At 43.5% G+C, this 26,404-nt stretch overlaps 1 protein-coding gene across 3 annotated transcripts; it reads right to left on the bottom strand.

The window, feature by feature from the left end:
* Positions 1-519: 519 nt before the first annotated feature.
* Positions 520-20,183, bottom strand: ADSL (adenylosuccinate lyase). 3 transcript variants are annotated; one of them, XM_023729065.1, is made up of 13 exons: positions 20,020-20,157; positions 16,211-16,414; positions 14,332-14,376; positions 13,733-13,812; positions 11,118-11,289; positions 10,901-10,947; positions 10,263-10,353; positions 9,715-9,784; positions 9,435-9,582; positions 8,375-8,465; positions 7,674-7,763; positions 6,971-7,147; positions 523-5,004 (listed from the first exon to the last, which is right to left on the bottom strand). In XM_023729065.1, the coding sequence occupies exons 2-13, from the start codon at positions 16,373-16,375 to the stop codon at positions 4,918-4,920; spliced, it is 1,263 nt and encodes a 420-aa protein (XP_023584833.1). In that variant the 5' UTR covers positions 16,376-16,414; positions 20,020-20,157; the 3' UTR covers positions 523-4,917. The 3 variants fall into 3 exon arrangements, with proteins under 3 accessions (XP_023584832.1, XP_023584833.1, XP_004373940.1); XM_004373883.2 differs by having other exon boundaries at positions 4,885-5,004; positions 19,965-20,183; XM_023729064.1 differs by lacking the exon at positions 16,211-16,414 and having other exon boundaries at positions 520-5,004; positions 19,965-20,170.
* Between the last annotated feature and the right edge of the window lie 6,221 nt (positions 20,184-26,404).

Here is a 26,404-nt window from a genome sequence, read left to right as displayed (position 1 = left end):
GACACAGTGACTGCAACAATGGAGCAATGAAACATAGCAATGATTGTGAGGATGGCACAGGACCGGGCAGTGTTTTGTTCTGCTGTACATCTAGGGTTGCTATGAGTTGGAACCAACTTGACAGCACCTAACAACAAGAGCTTGTCAGTGCTATTACCAAATAAAACTTCCAGCCCACTCCCTGATACTCCTGCGGAACATTTGTGAGAGATCAATACCGGGCAGGTCTAAAGGCCACAGAAGACAAAGTGAGTACTTCCCTTTTAAGGACTGGTAGATTGGCTAACAATTACATAAAACTTTCATATTTGTGAGTACTGTGTAAGAACTCTAATATACCCACAGCCTCCACTAGCCAGACAACAGGATGGAAAAAGAAAAATGTCAAAATTGTAAAAGCTTCCTAGGACAGCACCGTAGGCCTGGCAGTGTTTCGTTCCGTTGCACATGGGGTTGCTATAAGTCTGAACCCAGCTGTGGGCACCAAACCACCACCACCGGACAGTACCCAAGGTGAGACCCTTCTCCATTCTGGCAATGCCCAGTAGGGGGTGGATGGAGCCAGGTGTAGTAAAGTAATTCCCCACAAAGGTGGGAAAACAACACTTTCACCACAATGGAGAAAGTGAAAGTGAAAACACAGCCCCAGGGAAAACCAGCAGAAGCTGTGTGGATTTCTTGTAATTAAAAAGTTGTATCATCTCAACAGCACCTTTTCTCCATGTCGCTTAAAGAGCTTTCCCTGTATCTACATGTGGAACTACGCGTGACCCAGCTATTGAGGAGCCCCTCTCACATTTAGTGTACAGTCTGTTTCCTGCGCTGCAACTGTAAGTGACAGCAGGGCAAAGCCAGTCTTGCTCGCCACTGTATGCCCAGTACAGCAGGGTGCTGAAAAACGCATTGTTAAAGTATGAAACTCAGAGCAGAAATAAGAAAAATATTTTGTAAATACTTGTTTCCATCAATTATCATAAAAGAAATGAAGCTTTCTGAATGCAAAGTATAAATATATCTCATTTTGCCTTTTTTCATTGAAGGAAATGAGCAATTTGAGCAATGGTGGGTTTAATCCTTTTGCGATCTGTACTTTAAATTTGGACCTCTGCAGTATACACTTAAAATATACTTGACCTATTAAGATTCTTACAACTGGCACTATCCTAAATACTTGAAAGACAGCTGTCCTATTAAAGTTTAAAACCATAGGCACGGTGTAACACTTTTCCAGGGGTTTAAACTTTAACAGAGGATTTCTCAGGGCCCTCGAGCCATAGCAATGAAAAGGATGGATCCATGGGTGGATGGAAACAGACTCAGCCTTTATGGCGCCAGTCTCCCTCCCAATCTCGCACATATGTGGCCACTTAGTATCACTCATTAAAGAGTGATACTGGTACTTCCTAGGAATCCCTTTGTGGGGATTAGGGACAAGGGAGTCTGCAGTAGTTCCTAAGAGGCCCCTTTCCACTGCATCCTGGGCTAGAATGTTACCAAACCTCCATTTCTGCCCTATTTGTGGCGGATAGAAGAGGAAGGTCTGACACCACACAAATACAGAAAACTTGCAGAAGACAAGTCAGAATCTGAAAGGCCGGATCAAGCATGTCTTTTCTAAAGCCAAAGGACCTTTATGTGACAAATGATCAGGAGGGCCTCATATTTGTTTTCATCCATTAAAAAACCTCAAATCTCATTTGACCTTTGTCCAGGTAGTCAGCAGCAGATAATCTGGTCCTCCCTGGTACTGATGTTGAGCTGTTAGCCAGAGACTCAACTCAGTTTCTTCTTCAGTTTGGACTTTCCATGAAGGCAAATTACCATCCATACTCAGCATTTAAACCACTTCCTCAGAAGCTTGTCCTCTGACCTGTTTCTCTGTACACAGCACTTACTAGGGTAAGGATATAGTTGCCAGATCCAGAGTGGAGAAACAAAATACTACTTAGATTCCTAAGTTCAGAATTAGCTAAATTTATGAACTAAATGTTGTGCCCGTTAGACCACATCTCTGATAAAGAACGTATCTTCTAAGAAATAAATAAACGAATTCCAGTATTTTAAAAATAATGTATATTACAATGACTAAATGCAATTTCTGTTCCAGGTGGGATCCTGGAACAGGAAAAAAGGCATTAGTGAAAAACTAAGGAAACCTGAGTAAAGTATGGACTTCAGTTGATGATGTATTAACATCAGTTTGTTAATTGTGACAAATATGCCATACTAATGTAAGATGTTAATAATAGGGAAAGCTGGGTACAGTGTAAATGGGAACTCTCTGTACTATCATTACAGTTTTTCTGTAAATCTAAAACTATTCTAAAATAAAAAGTTTATTTAAACAAAAATGTTATTTTAAAACTTGAAAAAACACAAAAACATAAAGAAGTCACCTTAAACCCATTATCTAAGAAACCACACTTAATATTCTGCTCTATAGCCCGCCAGCCTTTTTTTTTTCCCTGGCTGGTTCAAGTTCAAGGGGTACCTTTCCTATGGCAGGCAAACCAAACAGCAGCATCCTGAAGTCTCAGGCTGCTCGCTCATTGAGCACACTTGGAGGAAAGAGGTAGGTGGGTGAAGTCTCCTGGTCTCAGAAAGGAAGTGACATTTTCTGAGTATTCATGGCGACCCCTATAGGACAGAGCAGAACTGCCCCATAGGGTTTCCAAGGCTGGAATCTTTACAGAAGCATACTGCCACATCTTTCTCTCACGGTGCAGCTGGTGGGTTCAAACTGCCGACCTTTCAGTTAGCAGCTGTGTGCTTAGCCACTATGCAACCTTACAATCACAAGTATGTAAGTATAAATACAAAAAAGAATGGAGAGAGGAAGAGAGGGAAAAACCACAAACAAACCCACCCATTCAAACAGTCCAGGAAGAAAAGCGGGCCAAATCACCAATCACTAGGGATCATAAATCCAGCGGCAGAATCATCACAGCAAGACTATTATCTTGTTTCCTTATTTTCTGTGAGGAAATTTATGAACTAAAATCCATGGTATCTGATATAACCAGTGTGACTGGTATGCAATATATGTTACAGATACACTGACAGTAGCTGCTTTCTCTGAGGCCATACCAGAGAAGCAGACAGAAAGCTTGCTCTGCCTTATGACTTTATTCCTTGGGGCAGAACTACTGGTTTCAAGCATCCCCTCAAGATTTTTATAAGAGGAATAATAGAGGGAGTAACCAAACTGTTTCTGGAAGAGCTGAGATCTCCTCTGGCTCTATGCTATCCATCCTTCCTCGCTGCACTGAACTGCATTAGAATCTGGTTTTAAGGATGGCCTCCTCCTATTCTTTCTTTCTAATAGGCTGAGTTCTTTACTTCTATTTTGATTAGATACAATTGGAGACAATTCAGTCTCTCCTCACACCATTCCTGATAACTACGTAGTCTTCTAGCTTCAGCTTGACCCATGGGGAGAGATCACTCACAGCAGCTCCCATGTCTGGCCCCAAACTATCTCAGACCCTTAACAATGGGAATGGGCTCTTGGGGCAACAGATAATCACTCTTCCTCCACACAACAGTATCTGAAGCCTTGACAAGTTTTCTCCTGTATAGAATAGAGTTCTAGCATTCCTTCTTTGGAGGCTGGCTCCATTTTATCCCTGTTCCTGTAACTGCCAAAACTGAACACAATGCTCTGAGTGTGGAGCAGTAAGACTCTAGTGGCTTTTCTGGACACTATGCTACCACTGAAGAGCCCTGGTCGCACAGTGGTTAAGCACTAGCTGCTAACCGAAAGGTTGGTGGTTCAAACCTACTAGCCACTCCACAGGAGAAAGATGGCAGTCTGCTTCTGTAAAGATTTAAAGCCTTGGAAACCCTATGGGGCAGTTTTGCCCTATTCTATAGGGCTGCTATGAGTTGGAATCGACTCAATGGCAATGGGCTTGGTTTTTTGGGTTATGCTACCACTAACACATCCTAAAACTGTCTTATATCAGTGGCACCCACTTCTGGCTCATCCTGAGTTTAAGGTTAACGTATCTGCATTTACCCTTACTAATTTTTTCCTTAGTTTTAGCCACATCATTTCAGTCTGTTTAGGGTAGATGAAATCTTGGTTATTATACCAAACGTTTTGCTTAATTCTCCTAGTTTTGGTCATCTGAAAATCTGATAAACTTTATTTTCATCTAAATTGAAATTCTTGTAGAATGAGACAGGGCTAAGAATAGAGGCCTGAGGCATTAACACTAGCGCTCCCCTTCCAAGTGGAGGGTAATTCATTACTCAACACTCTGTGGCTACAGTTGGCTCAATCAGCCATAAATCCATGTTTAATCCAAGGAGTGAAGATTGTCAATGTCTTGAAAAATCAATATACACAATTAGCATGTCCCTGACATACAAGCCTTATCACAAGAGACCTTATCAAAAGATGAAATGAGGTCTGGCACAACTTGAGCTGAGCAGGCCTGATGAGCATATCATTTGAGTTTTTACTATAGCTTCAAATTTCATTACGTAGCCAAACAAAACTGAAATAAAAGTGCCTACTATACTGAATCACTGAGCCCACATTATTTTGCTACACCCAGATCAAATTCTTCAGGAGGACCAGGAATTTCTTGCTACCGCACAATCAAGTGAACATGTGAAAGGACTTGATGAGGCAGCTGGAAAACGTGGCTTGAAAGAACAGAGAGTAAGCTGTGAGTTACCTTTATGATGCAAGTCTGTGTTGCTGTAAAAAACAGTCCACACACAATTTAATTTACTTCTGCACTGTGAACCCTGATATACATGAAAGTACCATGGAAAGGAAAAAGCACTGTATTGATTTAAGGCAACAATTCTTCCTGAAGTAAGACAAGGCACTACAGTGACACTGTTTTCATGCCTCAGCAATAAAAGTTAACCAACACTGATTCTTCATTTAATTCTTTTGCAGTGCTACAGATACAGTTCTGCTTTCACCTTCATCACACTTTCATACGGTTTCAACAGGGGAAATACCTCCTCTTCTAGGAATCTCTGCACCTGCCCAAGAGGAAAACAAACAGAAGACAAAAGAAAATGTTTAGATATAAGTTGTAAACATCTTTTTCAATGTCAGTTTGTACTAATGAGCCTTTTTTTTTTTTTTAAATTGTACTTTAGATGAAGGTTTACAGGACACATAGTTTCTCATTGAGCAGTACACATACTGTTTTATGACAAAGTTTAACAACCCCACAACATGTCAACACTGTCCCTTCTCAACCTTGGGTTCCCTATTACCAGCATTCCTGTCCCCTCCTGCCTTCTAGTCCTTGCCCCTGGGCTGTTGTGCCCCATTAGTCTCGTTTTGTTTTATGGGGCGTCTAATCTTTGGCTGAAGGGTGAACCTCAGGAATGACTTCATTACTTAGCCAAAACTGAGCCCTAATTTGATAAAGCTTTTACTCTACCACTGAGATTCTGTTCTCCTCAACAGTCTCTCAACACTCTCTCCCTGGACACAGACAACTCCACCACCAAGCCCAGACGCCAAGCTTTCCTATAAATCAGCCCAGCCTGCGTTCTCTCAGGTGGTCTCATGTTCTCCACCCAAGCGAAAACCATCACTGATTCTTCCCTCTTCCTTTCCAGCCTCATTCAACCAACCATCAAGTGATTAACCTCCTGAATATTCCTCAAATCTCTACCTCTTCTCCATCTACCACCACTGCCTTAAGGCAAAGCCCTCCTCATCTACTGAGTGGCCTACTGCAGCAGGTTCTTTATTGGTCTTCCTCCTCCAGTTTTAAGTCTTTCAAATCCATCTTTTACATACCACCATAGTGATTTGAATATAAATGGCCGGCCACAACAAGCTCCTGTCTCTTTTCAGCTTCAAACCTATTACTTCTGAGCACATTATACTCCAGCAACACCCAACTGACAGTACTTTCTCTCACTTGCGAAATGGCTGTGCTTGCCACTTTCTCTCAGCCTGGCGCATTCCCAGGCTAACTTCTACTTGTCCCTTGAGATTCAGCCCAGATGTCATCTCTTCCAAGAAGGCTTTCCTAACTTCTCCTACTCTCCACCACCTCAAAAGGGTTGTCTCCTCCTTTGTGATCCCCAAACAGGCTCAGTATCCCTCAATTCCTGCATGTATTGATTGGTATTATAAATACCTATTTACAAGTCTTCACCACTAAGTTTTGAGCTCCTTGAAGACATGGATTATCTATTTATCTTTAAATCCCCAGAATTAAATCCAGTGCCTGAGCCCATACTGAGTACCTAGTATGTACTTGGTAGATGTTTTCTGAAAGAGCCCTGGTGTCGCAGTGGTTAAGAGCACGGCAGCTATCCTAAAGGTCGGCAGTTTGAACCCACCAGCCACTCTGCAGGAGAGAGATGTGGCGGTCTGCTTCTGTAAAGATTACAGCCTTGGAAACTATGGGGCAGTTCTCCTCTGCCCTATACAGTTGCTATAGGCCAGAATCGACTTGATAGCACACAACAAGAACAAATGCTTTCTGAATACATTCTTCTCTCTTCTCCAAAAGGCCAAGCAGGAGAATGATATTTGCTGAGAATCAATATGTGCCACGCACTATGCCAGGCACACAGCCACTGTTAGGCCTTTCATTCAATTCTCACAAGAACACTCTGAGAGAAATATTTTTATCCTATCAGCCAGTAAATGTCACAAGTCAGGATTGAACCTAGATCACCAGACAGTAAAACTGGATCTTTGTCTACTATACCACATAGACTCCCTCTAGACTAAAAGAGAATTCAGACAAATCCACGTAGGGAAATGTTTAAGGTGGCTCAAAATAGCCAAATCTTTACATTTTTGCCAGCACCGTTCTGAATTCATTCTAGTTCCATTCCCTCCACCTCCCCACCCGCCCCATCAAAGACAGTATTCCAGGTTCTGCAGCGCAGCAGTGTGGGAAAAAAAAAAAACAAGCAAACAAGCATTTAGGGTAGATTTCAACACCGTGAACGTGTTCTGACTGATGCTCACCTGCTGGGATGCACGACCAGTGAAAGAAGAAGGATCTAGTAAACGGTCCAACTGGGAGTGAATGGGACTGAAGTAGGTATCAGCCCGGATACGCTCTATGAGGTCATTGTCACTCCCTTCCTGCTTGACCACAGCGGCTGCCTGCTGGGACAGCACTCTAATTTTCTCGTGGCAATCCTGGGAAAGGAAAGGGAAGTGGTGTTGGTTTACTACCAACAGGGGGCATTTGCAAACTCTTGAAAAGTCATCAGACTCTCCTCACCCACTCTGTCTACACAGGTGGCACCCAAAACCCCTCCAGGCTGAGGTGATTCGCCTCCCATTGACTCCACCAGGATCTTCATTCTCTGATCACATTGTAGGATGGATCTGAAATGGGTGCCTACCTCCCTGGCTTCTCTTCTCTAAAGCCACATGAACCATCTGCTCTATTTCCTGCTCACTTCCCACTGAAATACAGACCCCACCTCTTCACTGAGAGTGCCCTTTCTGCGAGTGATTCAGTAATTCCTTTTTACTAAATCAAATTCACCACAACCCCCCTTCAGAGACTAGTCTTTTCTATGGCAGAATATGGTCATTGTTCTGTGCCAATACCATGACTGAAGGTAATGACCAAAATGCCTTCAACCATCCTTCTTTAAGGAGAGAGCAGGACTAAGGTGCACACTCAATTTATCCAGGAGCACGAGGGGTTACAAACCTGGCGGCTACCCCCAGCTTTCACCATGGCCATGATGATGTTCTCCGTGGCCATGAAAGGCAGCTCTTGCCAAATACGCCGCTCTATGACCTAGAAGAGCAGAGTGAGTGAGGGGCCCAGAAACATGCTTCAAGCTAAATGTCATACACACAGCAGGGTTATCAACTATGCCAAACAAAATGCACAGAGGGAAAAGGTACTAACTACGATGTTCATGGAGAAAAAATAATGGGCTATTTTATTCTACATCATAATAATCCAGAGTATTATCCTGGTTGAAAAAGAAAGAAAGACTGATTTGAATAAACTTCTACAAGTTGCTTAATCAGAACAGTTCCTAAAACCTTAAGTTTGTTAATTTTGGTGCCCAACCTCAAGAGCCCAGTATATGATGGAAACGAACCCATGTGCCACAGGTACTTAAAACCAGACAAATGGAGCTTTCTACTTGGCTGAGTCACACAAGAGCTGATGATTCATGATGGTAGATAGTTTAGGCCAATTTAAAGTATTTCTTTTCTTTTCTATAAATGTGTCTGTGACTACCTAATGCTCTTGAAGAATGAGCTCCAGCTGGGAAGAACTCCTACTGGACCATAATGCATCCACCCCGCACACTCACCTCAAAGCAGGAAAAGGTCACATTCCTTCCCACATTCCAACCCTCCCTAATTCTCTGCCTTTTAATTGAGGCCTCTTACTTTGGGGTACACCACCAATCCTTCAGAAATGTTCTGCAGCGTATTCAATATAGTATCTGCAGTAAGAAATGCCTCGGCCAAACAGATACGTCTAAAAAACAAACAGCCAACTCAGTTATCTCTTTAAACAAATAAAAACTTCAGTAAAATGTAGCTGCGTCCCAAGAATCTGCCCTAAGTCCTCTTGACTTCTTGTGTCATATGTACTCCCTGGACAATCTCCTTCAATCTCATGGCTTCAACTACCCCTATTATCCTGATGACCCTCAAATCTATCACCTCCAGCCCAGACCACGTGCCCAAGTGCCAGATCTTACACCCACCCAACTAGGGAGCGCCAACCTGGTTGACGCATAGGTACCTCAAACGCAAATGAATTCAGCCATGTTCTCATTGCTTCCTTCTCACCATCTCAAACCTGACCTTCCTCTCTCTGTAGCTGCTGCCTCAGTAAATGGCACTAGCACCCCCAGTCACTTAGTTCCTTACAGTCCAATCAACCACCTTGGCTGGCTTATCTGCATTCAACTTTATAATCACAGCCTTCCTCTCCAAATTACTTCTGACCTGTCTCATAACTCATCAAGATGTCACTATTCCAAGACATTATAGTTGACATCTACCCGCCCTCAGAATAAACTACACTCCTTTCCAGGGCCTAAAAGGCCTCTTATAAGCTGGCTCCTACCCACAATCATGTCCTGCTTCATCTCTTGGCATAATGACTTCATTCTCCAGCACTACTAGTAACTTCTTAAACGGTGCTCTCTCTTGCCTTTACACAGGGTGCCGATCTCATCATTTCTTCAGTCTTACAGCATCACCTCATCTGTGAAGCTTTCTCGACTCCTGCGACGCTACCCCTTCCTCTGCTCCCACTCTACCTTAGACACTTTTGATCACAGCACTTATCACTGTACTGTCCTTTAACATTCTTCCTCCCCACTAGACTGCAGGGCCCTTGGGGACAAGGTGGGAAGGCAGAGATGCTCAAATATATCCTCCTACTTCCAGGCTCCTCCTCATCCTAGCCTTCCCCAACTTGGCCGGTTCCACTGACCGGTTGGCACTATCATCCAGCGTGCGTTCAAACCACTGCACAGATGCTGTCTGCAGCGGGTCCATGATGAGGGTCATCAGGTGACGGGCGAGGCTGCAGCAACGCTCCGAGCGCATAGGGTTCCGCTTGTATGGCATCGCACTGGAGCCTGACCATGCAAAGGACCAGCAAGGTAGAAAGACGTCAGAGGACAGCGAGTGTGCAGCCGGGCGAGCTGTAACACACGCCTGCAGCCTCCCGGCACCTCTGTGTTGCTCCCAGGTCTCCACCCGACACTCACCAATCTGCTGTTTTTCAAAGGGTTCCTCCAACTCCTTGAGGTTTGCCAGGAGACGTATGTCGGTGCAAATCTGGGGAAAGGGGAACAGGCATCATCCCACAATCTCAGCACGCAGGCGTCTGGGAGCAGGGATTAGACAGATGAACGAGACGAGCTCTTCAGGTGTGGTGCCCTCAAGAGCTCTAGGAAGTATCTTACTCAGACTTCTCTCTCTGCTCCCGAGGAGCTGGGATGACAAATTCACGGGGCCTGATAACTTTTTGTGAAACACTACTTAGGACAACACAAGACAATGAAAAGACAACAGCAAGACTAACTTCATACACCTCGGAACAAGGTGGACATTTGTAGGCTTCAGAGTAACTTTAATGAGAATGCCAAAACTAGTCCTGCCCTTTAAAATACATTCATTTAAGAGAAGTGCCACACGTAGGCTACAAATTGCTAAGAACTGACATCTGAGAAACACAATTAAGTAAAAGTCTGAGGCTGAGTCGGTCTGTCTGTGGGGCCCAAAGCTCCCCTGACTCCCAGCTAGCACCACTCACCTTGTGCACTGATGCTCCCAAGCTAGCCAGCACAGATAGCACCTCAATATCCACTTTCCGTGTGTATGTTTGCCCTGTGATGATGAAAGCCCTAGAAATAAACAGAAAAGAATCTTAAGTTAAAATATGTCAAAACATGACTTCACTCAGTCTTACTGGTATGTTCTGTCACATGGAGTCCAGAGGACCTGACAGGTAACTTGGTCCTGGAACACACTGTCCTCCACCATTTTTATCAATGACCTGACCTGAACAGAAGCATAGCCCAGTGCACCCATGTCCTGCCACAGTCCAATGCAAGTGCCTAGGAAGAACCATGATGGGGCCTGGTGACCCTCAATGGAGACAGTCAAATTCCAGACAGATCCAGAGGCCCTCAGTACAGGAAACAAAAACCACATCAACATGGTTAACAGCTACTTGAAAAACTCAGAAATAAATGGTTTTCTTTTTTCCTTATAAATTATAAAAAAATAGAACCCAGACTATAAAAAAATAAAACTCAGGCCAGAGATGGAAAGAAATGCGTAGAACGAAGGAAGAAAATGACAAAAAAGTTAAGGTCCAATCTACAGGTATACTGAGTGCAAGCCTTTGGTCAACGTAATGGGGAGGTTAACGTTTTCCCATTTACCTACCTCTTAAACCCTGCCTTTTCTGTCACCATCTTGTCAAGCTGTTCTACCTTGAAGAGAAAAGACACATCCCTGTAGAAATCCAGGTGTGTCTAGTAGGAGAATATCTCAGCATCATCCTGCCCAGGTGTCTGTCCTCTTTCCAGCCTAAAGACCCCACCCAGCCCTCAATCTCTCCTGTCATCCTGGAGGTCAGCCCTGCCCTGTGCTCCCACAGTACCTTCTGGTCATCTCCCTCGAAGAGCTGCAGGAAGCTTGCCTGCGTGCCAGTGGTGCCTTTCACTCCTCTGAAGCGCAGATCGTCTCTGATGCGCTTCAAGTTCTGGAGATCCATGCAAAGATCTTGAATCCAAAGGCAGCAACGTTTCCCAACTGTGGTCAGCTGAGCAGGCCTGAAAACAATCCAAGGAGAACATACAGAAGTCTCAAACTAAGGCCTTACTTCATAAAAACGTCATCGCTTCTCCTAATAACCACTGTTACCCCTGGGACAGGGAACAATTACAGTAAGAGTTGGAGACGCTAGTAAGACTAAACAAGCGCTAAAAACAGTTTCACCAAATGATAGCTAAGGAACATCAATGTCATTGACAGATATTTAAAGTTTATAAAACTAAAGAGGGCTACTAGCATAGCGCTTTCTTCATCCTCAAGGGGCAGCATAATATAAAGGCAGGAACAATGTCTGTTTTTGCTCACGGCTATATCCCCAGACCATTACCAAATATATATTATTATACAACCACCTAACAAATACTAGCCAAGCAACTACTCTGTTCTCAGTACAGCGAACAAAACAGACAAGGTCCCTGTCTCTGCCCAATGGATCTTACACTGTTGTGTAAACAAGTAAACAAACAAAATAATTGTTGATACTATAAATGGTATAGAAGAATACAACAAGGATGAGAAGACTGGAAAAGGCCAATCCAGACTGGCAGTCAAGGAAGACCTGTGTAAGGAGCTAAAGTCTGACGATGAAGAGCCAGACAGACTGTGGAGAACCCCAAAATACATACAACCAAAAGGACACACTTTCTAACACAACATCTAATGGCTTTGCTTCCAGCCTGAAGTCTAAACCAGTCCACTACAGATTTGTTTCTGAACATAAAATGTAAATACAAATAAACTGCGATAATGTCCGAGTTCTAAAAGATAGCTTAGTCCACCTCAAGTGGGACTTCCCCAAATAGGCTGATGAATACTGACAGCTGGTGACACCAAGGCATACCATTAAGAAATGTTCATAGCAGGCACATCACAAACCATAGTCTATTCCCAAATTAATCTCGCTGTATGGTTTTCCTTGTTAACTCCTACTAACAGATTACTGGTTAGCAAATAAATAACTAAGTTTGCATGGACTTGTTCAGTCACGTACTGTACAGTTCTATTTATATGAAATGTCCAGAATAGGCAAATCCATAAAGACAAAAAGTGGATTAGTGGTTGCCTAGGGCTGGGAGGCTTGGGGAGAAATGGGGAGTGACTGCTCATAGGTATGGGGTTTCTTTATGGGGTGATGAAAACGTTCTGAAATTAGATAGCAGTGATGACAACACAACTTTGAATATTCTAAAAAATCACTGAACTGTACACTTTAAAAAAGGATTTATTTCATGGTATGTGACCTATACTTCAATGAAGCTGTTATTTAAAAAAAAAAAAAAAACACATCCACTGACACCCAGAGATGATGCCTACGCGTCAACACCATTTTCTGAGTTCCTAATGCCTGCTTAACCGCAGCAGCCAATTACCTCTACAGTTTGGCTTTCCCAACATGAATACCAGGACTGCGTTCCCTGAGCACACTCCAACAAACGTGGAGAGAAGAGGAGCTGCAGCACAGGCGATGCTAGGTGCACAGGGAAGCCAGCACAGAAAGGATCATTGTCTGTGGTCAAGCCACAAGCAACTGAGCACCAACTCCTTCACATGAACAATTTCTTCAGGTTTCTGCTACCAATCAAGGCAGGCCCTAACATAAGGAAGATTTATAAGCTCAACAGGCTTTCAGAAGTTATGAGATGATGCCCTTGTTGCCACAAGAATAGCCCATCGAAACATACGACAGATACGGCAATACAGCACTACTCAAATGACATCACTTGAACTTGTCACTAGCATTTGAAAATTGACATCATCAGCCTTCAAAAAGGGTTTATTTGGTAATCATAAAAGTACCTGTACATTTTTAAAATAAAAAATACAAAAAGTAGGAAAAAATTTAATTGTCCTATTATTAAACCAGAGCAATTGATATCAACATCTTGGAATACTTTCTTCCAGTCTTTTGTGCAATTGATACGCTGTCTTTTCCCCATAAAAATAACATTTCTATGTTATGACTCTTACAAGCATCATTTTAATGGCTGCATAATATTCCAACTGTAGATATACCATATCTTATTTAAGTATTCCCTTGTTAGACTTTTAGATAGCTTCCAATGTTTACTATCGTAAATAATACTGTAATAAAGATCTTTGTGCATAAATCTTTTCCCATAATTTGGATTACCTTCTTGAGCTAGATTCTCAAGAATGGAATTACTAAGTCAACGGGTACGAATACTTTCTAAGGCTACTGATACTATTTCCCAATGCTTACCAAATGAACTGTTAGATTTACTCTTCCACCAATACAGCTTTTAAGATGGGTATCAGGCTCATTCCTTGCAAGCATTTTTGAAAGATCCTAAGTTATCTGCTATGGTTATATTTCGGGATGCTTCACCTCAAAGGTTACCACAAAGAATGGAGAACTGAAGGCATAACTGAAAGTCAGATGCACGCAAACAAGTTCCACTCCCAAGAAGTAATATCACTTACTGAAAATGCGTGAAACCTAAGGTGGGAAGATCGGCTCGTTCCTTAGCAAAGTCGGCCAGCCGAGAGATCACTCTGGCAAGCTACAAGGGAAGACCATGTGGTAGAAAGAGGGTGAATTCAGGGTGAGATTATTACAAAATCAGTAACTAAACTATGACAATTCTATGTAAGACTAGACCTCCAGCTCAGTGAAGGCAGAGGCCACACCTTTTCATCTTAAAGTGCCTGGGAGAAGTCACAGCAACCAGTGTTTGAAAATTGCACCGACTACCTAGTAAGTTATGAAGTATTCCTGCAGGATTGTAAGGCTATTGGCAAATTCATGCAGAAAAACAGAACTAAGTCATAATCTTGAGGCACATATGACAGCAATGTGCCTTTGGTTACACTTCCTTAATTTAAAAGGTTGTGCTTTAAAAAGTGTTCACTTGTAAGGTTTTAACCCCCCAAAAGACAACTATTTCTATAGATTAGACCTAGGACGCATTCACCTGAGAAAATGATTATCTATTTAGATTTATATTTCCGTGACTCTTATTGGCACCTACTTCCTATCACAGGGAACCAAGGGCTGGTAGGAAGTTCTGCGAACTCCTTACCTTTGGCAAAAGCAGGTCAAATGCATTTCTAAGAATAATCAGGTCCTGCAAAGGAAAATGCAACGGTCTTAAATAGCTTTGTTCAAACAATATTATTACATAACTCTTTTTGACCATCTCAAAGGAGTTTCTCAGCTAGCAGCCTATCTCATCATTAGCAACCCTCTGTGCAAGCTAGAAGATACTAACTGAAGTCGTTCTTTTCTGATTACTGTTTTAAAAGTACGTCATCTTAGAAAGCAGTACTACTGGAATCCATAAGGAAGAAACCCTTTATTCTCATAAAGCCCTGTTTACATGGCATCTCAAATGAGTGATCGCCATAAAGGGTAAGGCCCCATCCTGAATGCCACACAGCTAATGTCCAGGTCAACAAGGTTTGTATCTTCCCAGAGAGGAGTGCTAGGGTCTCTGAGAAACTTCCATTTGGCACTTCATTAGTTTTCTCTTTTTTCACATCTATAAATTGTTAACAAAGAAAAGCATTCCCCAGAACAAGGTTTAGGAAATTTAAAGTTGCTCTGAGGGAGATAAGAGGCAATTCCAACACACACTTATATGAGGCAGTAATTTTTAAGCCCCAAAGATACACTGAAAAACCAAAAAACAAAACCCATTGCCATCAAGTCAATTCCAACTCATAGTGATCCTATAGGACACAGCAGAACTGCCCCACAGGGTTTCCGAGGAGCAGGTGGTAGATTTGAACTGCCGACCTTCTGGCTAGCAGCCAAGCTCTTAACCACTGTGCCAACAGGGCTCCATAAAGATACACTGAGTACTTTTTTAAAAAGGATATCCCAAGTGAGGGGATTATTCTTTTCCAGTTATCTTACTCACCAGTCACACAGATTTATGTACCATTTTGACTGAAAAAGTATTTGGGGCAGCTTAAAAATTACTGGCTTGGATTGGAAATTTATATGGCATCTAACTTCAGGTCTTACAGATGTACCGCGATTAAGAACATACGTGTTGGAGCCCTTCTACCTGGGTTTGTATCCTTCCTGGCTGTGTGACCTTGAGCAAGTTCTTCAATCTCTCTTTGTATTTCTTTTTATCTATACAGTCAAATAAAGCCAGACCCAATGATCCATTGATCATATCCCATGACCCACGTATATGAAATGTCCAGAAAAGGTAAAACTACAGAGCCAGAAAGCAGGTCAGTGGTTGCCTGAGGCGGGGGGGGGGGGGGGGACTGACTGCACACAGCATGAACGGACTTCCTGGAGTGATGGAGGTGTTCTAAAACTGGAGTGTGGTGAAAGCTAAACAACTGTATAAATTACTAAACCTCATCAGCTGTACATTTAAAATGGGTAAATTTCATGGTATGCAAATTATACCTTAATAAAGCAATTGTAAAAGGAGATAATAGCATCTGTCTCTTATGGGTGTTGTGAAGAATAAATGAAGTAATACGTGTAAAGTCTTAGAATAGCACCTAGCACCTGGTAAACTCACAAAAACACTTGCTGTTACTCTTCCATGTTTGACTATAAGACACTTTTGCTAATTCAAGGTTTTGTTAAACGATGATAATGCAATCCATCTTTCTTTCCAGGAATCACAGCCAAGAGATATGAAGGACTTTGGAAAGAGCCCTGTGGAAAATTACTTCAGCCACTAAAATGCTAAGACTGTGGCTTATGTCCAGCAGACCAATGCATAAGCAGTATCTGCAGGTCTTATTTTATGGAGGTTACTAGACACTTACAGTTTATTTGGGAGGATACCAATAGTGTGTTCAGCCATAAAACCCCTAAAAGTAAAGATCTAAGGAGTCACTTCCTAACACTGGACAAAATCAAATCAACTTTATAAATGTATTATAGAAAGCAAGTCCTAAGTGGAAACAAACAACACGGGCTCGTACTGTATTGTCTCCAACATAGCAGGACGTAGCACCCAGATGAATAATGCCAGCAGCTTTGGGACAGCAGTGGCCAAAGGTGTGCACGTGAGCCATCACATCATGTCGCAATCGCTTCTCTTCCTCAGCTGCCATCTTGAAGTCGATGTTGTCCAGGTTCGCTTTCATCTCCTGAATTTGTTCATCTGTGATAGGCAAACCCAGTGTCTGCAAAAGCAGCAAAATAAAAATCAAATAATCTCAGGTGTCACAATTATTTGAACTTAAGTGACACGGAGAAAACACTGGTTCATGGCATCAGTTATACCCTACCTCCCAATCCTTAAATTTGGGGCAAATACACTAAAGGTATATGGGGAAGGGAGGGGAGAAACTCTCTCAATGAATCATGGTAAGTGACATTCTAAGTAAACTCCAATATGTACAACAATGGAATCTTGCTCTCAACTACTCCCTCTGTCTCTCTAGCTCTCCTTGGCTCACTTCCTCACATTTCTGCCTCTCTACTCAAACTTCATCTCCTTAGAGAGGTCTTCCCCAACTTCAGCGTAACACCATACTCGTCTTCCATTCTGGGTCACTCTACCCCTTTACCTTGCTTTTACTTAGGGCACTTATCACATGACAGGTCCCTAGGTATTGAAAACGGTTCTCGCTCAACTGCTAACCTAAAGGTTGGCAGTTTGAACTCACTCAGCAGTACCTCAGAAGACAGGTCTGGCGATCTGCTTCCGTTAAGATTAAAACCAAAACCAAAACCCATTGTTGTTGAGTCGATTCCAACTCATATGGACCCTACAGGTCAGAGGAGAACTCCCCCATAGGCTTTCCAAGGCTGTAAGTCTTTATGGAAGCGGGCTGTCACATCTTTCTTCTGAGGAGCGGCTGGTGGGTTCCAACTGCCCACCTTTCAGTTAGCAGCCAAGCGCTTAACCACTGCACCACCAGGGAAAACCCTATGGAGTAGTTCTACTCTGTAACACAAGGAGTGGCCATGAATGGAAATGGACTCAACTAACAACATCACCACATGACATATTTACATATTTATTGCCTGTCCCTCCGTTCTACCATAGCTGCATAGTCCATGAGGAGAGTTCTGTTTTATTGTTTAATCATTAGAGTTTGGCACACAAGTGCCAAGAGTGTGGGACCCAGATGGATTTACTCTGAGAAATCAAAATTAGGAATTCTGTAAGTAGTTTTGACAGCAAACAAATCATGTACAAATTCAGAGCCACTGAAAGCAATTCCAGGAGATACTGATGAGAAAATAAACACATCAACAACATCTTATATTCATCCATCACTGGAAAAATCAGGCTGGCATAAAACAAAACAAACAAAAAACTCAGCTGGCAGCCCACAGACAGCTCTGAACCTTGGATCCAAGTACTGAACATACACACCAGCAAATGACAATGTGTTCAAACCTCACTTGAAACTCCCAGGAGTTTTAAGCCTAAGGACAGTGGCTTGCTTGTTAGACCTGCGCTGTCCAGCATGACAGCCTCATGTAGCTATTTAAATTTAAATTAATTAAATTAAAGAGAAGTAAAAGTCCAGTTCCTCAGTCACACTAGCCACATTTCAAGCGCTCAGTGGCCACATGTGGCAGGGCTGCCTTGGGCCTTTACAAGTCAGTATCTACCACATGGGAGCACCTCTCAAAGCAAAGCAGTAGAGGGCAGCCTAGCCATACTACTTCCTCCCACTAGGCAATTTATCTTCTCAAAACTTATACTTTCTCCATTCCTCATTTTCTACACTCCCCCTAATCTCTCAGCCCCCAAATTTGTTTCTTAACTACTAAATTACTATGTTATTATTATTCATGTTGCTAATTTTGACACACTTATTAAAAGACAGGCATCCCTGGTGCAAACGGTTAGTGCACTTAGCTGCTAATAGCAAGGTTGGAAGTTCGAGTCCACCCCGAGGCACCTGGGAAGAAAGGACTGGAGCTCTACCTCCGAAAAATCAGCCATTGAAAACCCTATGGAAGCACAGTTCTACTCTGGCACACATGGGGTCACCATGAGTCAGAATCAACTTGATGGCAATGGGTTATTATGGACAGACTGGACACAGCAAATAGCACTTTTTTTTTAATTTGTTGTAGTTTAAGTGAAAGTTTACAATTCAAGTTAGTCCCTCATACAAAAATTTACACATACATTGTTATGTGACCCTAACTGCGCTCCCTATACTGTGACAGCACACCCCTCCTTTCCACCCCTGATTTCCCGTGTCCATTCAACCAGCTCCTGACCCCCTCTGTCTTCTCATCTCACCTCCGGACAGAAACTGCCCATTTAGTCTCATGTACCTACTTAAGCTAAGAAGCACACACTTCTTGAGTATCATTTTATGTCCCACAGTCCAGCCCAATGCAAGGAGCACATATTCAGACGACCCTATGTTCCAACTTCAGCTTGAAGCCATTTACTAGCTATGGTGTCCTTGGCCAAGTTTTTCTAAGTGCCACTGCCCTTATCTGTAGAATGGAAATGAGAATAGCAAATGAGATAGAGTACATGCAAGCTTTTCCAATCCACACGCACTGCAGAATGTCCTCTTCTATTACTATTTTTGTTACCTAAGCAATCGTTTATTATGTCTCTGTGCCTCCACTCCCTCATCTGTAAAATAGGAATAATAATAGCACTTATCGTACAGGGTTGGTCTGAGGATAAATGAGCTAATATACGTAAACTTTTAAAACAGTGCCTGGCACACATTAGGCACTATATAAATGTCTGATACTACTATATCATTTGCTTTTCTTGAACACAGTGGGGGGGGGGGCAGGGGGTGGTGGACCTAGGATGAAAGTTTCCTGTTTGGGGAGTTCCACTGTAACAAGGTCATAGGAATTTATTTAGATTGTTTCATTTTTATGATGCCATTCCAGAGGACCTTGCAATTTTGCTTATGGCACCTTCCTCCACAACTTGAGAAGAAACACAGCTCTCTGGATCACCTTCAGCTTCCTTCCAACTCTTCCTGGAAGGGCCCTCTGGAGCTACTCCTGAAACCGGACTGAACAGCTCTACATGCAGCCCTTACAGGAGAATCAATAAATCCTGTCTACTAAACACGTACCCTGATTCCCCCTACTCAGGTACACAGCTCTGCCTAGTGACGCGGAAATAGCGGCCTAGAAAACCCGAATTACAGTCCTGTCACTAACTATACTCAGCTACTGTGCTAAGAAGGGGCTAAGCATCCAGGCTCTGGATTGTACTCGGGTTCAAATCCCAGTTCGACTCCTCCTAACTGTGTCACCTAGGGCAAACAACGTGCTCTAGAGGCTTGGTTTTCTCCCCTACGGATAATGTGGGGAAAAATACCCTCTAGTTTACAAGATCGTTATATGGATTATATGAGCACAGATGTGTAAAGAAATTAGCACAATAACACTTAACGAGAGCTCCACGTCCGTGGTTAGCGGTGCACTCCTGCAAGAATGGCCCCGATAAAGTCCCTGAAACCACAGACCCTATTTCTCGCAGCCTCCTCCGCGTCGCTAACCCTCGGGGACTAAAAACGTGAGGCAACAGGTGACAGCTCCCGGGCTTCCTGCCCTCGCCTTCCTGGGGCCGCAGCTCCTCAGGAGCGAAACACCCGGCCGAAAATAGCCGGGCAGCGGCGGCCCGGGCGGCTCAGTCCCCGCTCTGAGCCGGACACGGCACGTGCCGGGGTGGGTCCTCGGGCCCTCCAGCCCCGGCCCGGCCCCTTACCCCGAGCCCGTTACCTGCTCGGCCTCCGCCAGCCACAACCAGAGCTGCCGCCATGTCCGGAATTTGTACCTGTCGCTAAACACGAAGCACATCTCCGGACTGGCGTAGCGGGAGGCCAGCGGTGAGCGGTAGGTGTCAGGCCCATCAGCCGCCGGCTGCACGCCACGGTCGCCTGTTGCCGCCATTCCGAACACGCTAACCCGCAGTAGCGTACGGAACGGGCAAGGGCGAAAGCGGAAGCTGGTGGCCGCGGCCGGGCGGGGGTTCCTTAACTTGGGGCGGGACTTCCTTAACTTGGTCCCGCCTTCTGGGAGATGGCGAGGCGGGCTCTCGCGTGCTTGAGGGGGGGCAGTGTCGACTGCTACCTGCTGAGGGTTAATGTTTCTCCGTTTGCAAGAAACGTTATAGCGCTTAATAAGCTACTTAGCTGCTTTGCGCCTCAGTTTCTCTGAGGAAAGGTACACTAAGACCTGCCTCTTAAGATTATTGTGATAATTCAGTGAATTACTACGTGTAAAGCTCTTGGATAGATACGTGTACACTTAGAAATCCCTGTATGTCTTTGCTATTATTATTTGTTATTGTCAACCACCCCATCCCGTCTCCTACGGTCAGCCTGGCGCACCAAGCATGGTTTCGGGAGAAAGGAAGGTGCCCAGGAAATCGGCGTTATTGAGCACCAAGTGTGCCCCTTGCGCGAAGCTGCGGAAAAATGGACTCCAGTGAGTGCATACAGGTTAGGGAACTGAGACTCCTAGAAGCTGAGTGACTTGCTGAGGAGTGCTCAGTAAGGGGAGCTGAACCAGATGCAGATCGTCCGAGTTTACAATCTGCGTTGTTAGCCATTCGGCTGTATAGTTCCCAGTCCACACCACGCTTCCGCGGCTTGGTGAAGGCATTCCCTCGCCTGAACACCTCTGTTTTCTCGCTACCTTTTAAGTCCCAGCCCAGAAAATGCTCCCTGATGGTCCCACTCTCCTCTGCTTGACCAATAACAATCAAAACCACTAACATGTATGGAGATCTCACTAGATATGGGTCACTGTCCAGAGTGCTTTACAAACGTGAGCTCCTTTAATCCTTGTTTGTTGTTAAGTGCCATCGAGTCTATTCCGACTCATAGCGACCCTATGTACAACAGAACGAAACACTGCCTGGCCCTGCGCCATCCTCACACTCATTCTTATGCTTGAGCCCATTGTTGCAGCCATGGTGTCAATCCATCTGCTCCAGGGTCTTCCTCTTTTTCGCAGACCCTCTACCTTACCAAGCATGATGTCCTTCTCCGGAACTGGTCCCTTCTGATAGCTTGTCCAAAGGATGTGAGACAAGTCTCACCATCCTTGCTTCCAAGGAACACTGTGGCTGTACTTCTTCCAAGACAAATTTGTTGGCTCTTCTGGCAGTCCATGGTACATTCAATATTCTTCGCCAACACCATAATTCAAAGGCGTCAATTCTTCGGTCTTCCTATTCATAGTCCAGCTTTTGTTTGCATATGAGGTGATTGAAAATATTGTGGCTTGGGTCAGGTGCACCTTAATCCTCAAAGTGACATCTTTGTTTTTCAGCACTTTAAAGAGGTCTTTTAAAGTGTTTTGCAGATTTGCCCAATGCAATACCTCGTTTGATTTCTTGACTGTTGCTTCCATGGGCGTTAATTGTGAAACCAAGTAAAATGAAATCCTTGACTACTTCAGTATTTTCTCCGTTTATTATGATGTTGCTTATTGGTCCAGTTGTGAGGATTTTTGTTTTCTTTATGTTGAGGTGTAATCCATACTGAAGGCTGTAAACTTTGATCTTCATCAGTGTTTCAAGTCCTCTTGCTTTCAGCAAGCAATCCTTGTTTGAGTATTATTAAATGAGGTAATACAAGTAAAGCCCTTGGCACAAAGCACAGAGTTAAGTGCTCGTTAATGCTAGCCATTATCATCCTTGTTTTGCAAATGACAAAACAAAGGCAAGGGCAAGTTGAGTAATGTCTTGAAATTGCTCATGTAGAAGCAGGAGAGCTAGGATTTAAATGCAGGCCAATAAGCCCCAGACATCTGGTTCTTAACAGCTCCAAATTCACCCTTTCCTTTACAGAAGCAGGTTCTATGCTGCTTTGAAATGACCTGCATAAATGAGACCTCCCAAGGGAATTCCACTTCAAATTTCTGGCTTATTTCCTGGGGTGAACTCCCCTTTCCCAAGGACCACAGTATTTCAGGGGCATTAAAAGCTGCTGATTAGATCTTAAGGCTTCAAGAGCTCTTCTGTGACAATAACTTCTTTTCTTGTCACATTTCCATTCTGCTTTCATTTATAGTATTCACAGATTCACTTAGAAACCTGTGGAGCACCAGGCAGTGTTCTTCCTCGCTCTAGGCCTTCTTAGATGCCTAGTGACCTCCTGGATTCCTACAGGCCTCTCTCTTAACTCTCACGAGAGATCAATGTTTTTCCCTTTCCCATTAATGGCAAACTTGGTGGGGGCAAGGACCATGTCTTTCTCAGTCACCCCTGTGTCCCTGGCACATGGCGAAGGATGTGGCATAGTATACATGTTCAATGTCTGCTGAATGAATGAATGAGTGAATATGGATCTCTACCCAAAAAGAGCCTAGTTCAGCAAGAGAAATAAGGCCCACGATACAAGCTAGATCCTAACACTGCACTTCCTTTTCCTCTGAACTTCACCTCTCTGAAATCTCCTCAGTATCCTCATTCCATGGCTCTTTCACATTTCCACCTGGACCCCAGAATTAGCAGTCAATTATAGTTCAGTGCAGTGCCCATTCCAGAACACCTTGGCCATCAGAGAAGCCCATCAGTTACCTGGGCTCATCACTGATGTCTTCTTCCACCTCTTGGGCTGCAGAGGAGTGGTTTTTGGTATGAAGAAAAAGTTTTGGGAAGATGAAGAATTTGCTCCCTGCAATTTCCCAATCTTCGCAGAGGGCTTCAGGGCTGCCATTCCTTTAATGTCCTGTAATAAGTTTATTCTTCTCACTTTCCACTGTGACTATTGCAAACTCAACTCTCCCTGCAGTCTTATTTACCCTGTCTCCTGCCTCTGCTTCATTTTACTTTTCCTCCTCAAAACAGGAGTGCCTACCCCAAGTCTTCAATCTTTTCATGCAGGAAAGGGGATCTTTCTCCTTCAGTTATTTTGTCTTCAATCTTGAATCTCTTCAGTTCTGCCTCCCTTCCTCACTGATCTTTTTTAAAGGCACAGGTCTCTTCCACTCTAGGAACATCTTCACTTGCCTGAGTATCTCGTACTATGGAGTTTGATTTCTCTGGCTGCCTCTTCACCAACCATCCCGGGCACTGCCACTTCTTAGCTGTGTCACTTGGGCAAGTTACTCACTCTTTTGGCCCTTGGGTTTTCTCACCTGTGAAATTTGGCTGATGATCCCCAGGACGGAATTGAGGAGCGAAGGCAGAATAGATGCTGTCTCCCTGGACCTGTGTCTGGGACACATGTGCCTAACAAATGAGTTCCTCTTTCCTCTTCACGATGCAACTCTGCCCTCTTCCCCTTCCTCCAAACCACACTCATTCATCACCAACATCTTTCTTTAATAGACAAATCAAAAGTCTCTTTCCCACAATAATATATGTTTGCCTATATCTGCGTAAGGAGCCCTGGTGGCGCAGTGGTTAAGTGCTCCGCTGCTAATGAAAGGTCGTTGGTTCAAACCCACCAGCTGCTCCAAAGGAGAAAGATGTGGTAGTGTGCGCCTTGGAAACCCTATGGGGTAGTTCTACTCTGTCCTATAGGGTTGCTATGAGTTGGAACCAACTTGACAGCAATGGGTATATCTGCATAAAGAAATACTGGAAGGACAAACAAGAAGGTAATAAAATGGGGCTGGGGGGTGAGCGTGCAGAGAATGAAGTAGACAGGGACAGAGCTGGAGCCAAAGCTCCCAATTTCCATCTCCATATTGTTTTGATTTTTGAATCAAAAAGTTTTTTTAAATTATTTTGTTTAGGACAGGGTGGTGGCAATGGAGGTGGTGAGAAAAAAAAATTATTTTGTTCACTTATTGCCGATTCAAAATAATTTTAAAAAGGTCTTTTTCCTGTACTCATTCATCTATCCTGGCTGATTGGAGTAGTTAGCATTTTTTGATAAATTTCCTTCTCTCTGCTTTGAAAACTAAATTGTACTGCTTTTCTTTTTTTTTGTTGGGGGGGAGGTGTCTACTTTTGATGACCCTTCCTTCCTCCTCTCACTCCTTGAAAAGGAAGTGGTGGAAATTTCCTTAAGGTTTAACTCATGTGTCCTCCCCTTGGAAATTACTTTCGTATCTGCAAGGCTTACCTTCTGAGTCTGCAGGTTCTTCAGAGTTTGGGTTGTTGATGTTCAAAGGCCATCCAGACATGTCCACCTGGCTGTCTCCATTACCTAAAGCAATATCTTAAATCAGATTTTATTTTTCGATCTCTCTTGTGACCTAATTCAATGAACAGGTCTTCCAATTGTTGTATTTTCTTTTTATCTATCCTTGTTTTTATTTTAGGCCTTTTTAAACCTAGTTCCTTAAATTAGACAATTTCTTGACATAACGTCCTGTTAGAATATTAGGATCATTCATTTCCACAATGGTGTCTACTGCGTGCCAGGCATTGTACTAGGCATGGGTATACGATGGTCAACTCTCTTGAATCTTAGTTCAGTAGTGCAGACAATCCAATCACCAAATCAATGATCTGATTGCTGATCTGAAGACAAGAAACGTGCCTCTATGAAATCCAGCTTAACTTGGGGGAGTGCATGGTTGACAAGGAAATGACTTGGAGTGGGACGCAGGAAGGACCATGAAAAACTGAGAAGAGGCTGATGAGGCTGGAGTGGAGAGGACATAGGTGAAAGGAAGGGAATTAAGTTTGGAGAAGTAGATGGAAGCCAGACCATGAGAGCCTTGTTGGAAATGATACAGTTATTTGGGGCTTTATTCTAAGCAATGGAAAGCCACTAAAGGGCTTTAGGCTGGAGGATGATTTGATCAGATTTGCATTTTGACAAATATCACTCTGGCTATTATGTATAGAATTGATAGTTGACAGGACAACTGGAGTGAATGCCAAGTGAGAAACTAGTCGGACTAAAGCAGTGGTCTAGATAAGACCTAGTGGTGTAGGTGGTCTACACTGGACAAGGGAAGTGGCTCAGGAGATGAAGAAAAAAACAGGTTTAAGAGTTTAATAGATAAAATTAACCCGACTGGTACTGGATTAGTTATGGGAAGTAAGGGAGATGGCAGAGTCAAGGATGCTCCTAGACTTCTAGATTTTATCCTTAGATGAATGGTGCTGCCATTTACCATGGGGTGGGAGGTGGGGCAAGTGGGCAGGATGGAGTTGTTTTGGATTCACTGAGTTTGCAGTTCCATAAAGACATCCAAGTGTTTTGAAATATTGAGTAGGCAACTATATGTACAGGTCTGGAGCTCAATGGTGAGGGTTGGAAATATAAATTCAGGAGCCATTAGCATATAGATAAGGAGCCCTGGTGGCGCAATGGTTAAGCACTGACTGCTAACTGAATGGTTGGTGGTTCAAACTCACCAGCTGCTCCAAGGGAGAAAGATGTGGCAGTCTGCTCCAGTAAAGATTTACAGCCTTGAAACTCTATGGGGAAGTTCTACTCTGTCCTATAGGGTCACTATGAGTCAGAAATCAACTCACTGGCAATGGTATTTTTTTTTTTTTTTAAACATACAGATGGTAATTAAAGCCATAGGGATTTTAGGCCCTAGCGCTGGTGAACAACGCAGAAGAGTTCTGCCTCTTTTGGTGTTTAGATTCCAGTGAGGTAAACTGGATAATAAACAAGAAATAAACTAACAAGATACTTTTAGAGAGTGGTAAGATCTATGAAGAAAATATGGCATAGAGAGTAATTAAGGGTGGGGATGGGGGTGGTGACAGCTAGTTGTGATAGGATAATCAAGTAAGGCCTCATATCTGATCAGAGATGTTGGGGAACAGTATTCCCACCAGAGAAAAACAAGTGTGATGACCTTGAGGTGGGCATGACCTTGGTGTAATTAAGAAATAGGAGAGCTACCAGGGCTAGGGAAAAATGGAGTTCAGGGGAAACAGAGGGGATGAAATCAGATTGTGTGGGACTTATGGACCATGATGAAGAGTTTGGATTTTAAGTGTAAGGAGAAACCACTGGAGGGTAGTGGCAAGAACAGATTATGGGTGCTGTGTAGAGAATAGTCTGAGGTGGGGTTAAGGAGTAGATGGTAGACTGTTGTTGTTAGGTGCCATTGAGTCAATTCCGACTCATAGAGACCCTGTGTACAACAGAATGAAACACTGCCAGTCCTGTGCATTCCTTAAAATCATTGTTATTCTGTAAGCCTTCATCTAAAGTGAGAATGGCAGCACAATTGGAAGAGCGTAGTTGATGTCACTGAACTGTAAATGTAGAAATTTTTGAAATGGT

The sequence above is a fragment of the Trichechus manatus genome, unplaced genomic scaffold, assembly GCF_000243295.1.
Source record: "Trichechus manatus latirostris isolate Lorelei unplaced genomic scaffold, TriManLat1.0 scaffold00027, whole genome shotgun sequence".
Lineage (NCBI taxonomy): Eukaryota > Metazoa > Chordata > Mammalia > Sirenia > Trichechidae > Trichechus > Trichechus manatus.
The sequence above is the reverse complement of the archived record's forward strand: the minus strand, read 5'-3'. Positions and strand labels throughout refer to the sequence as shown.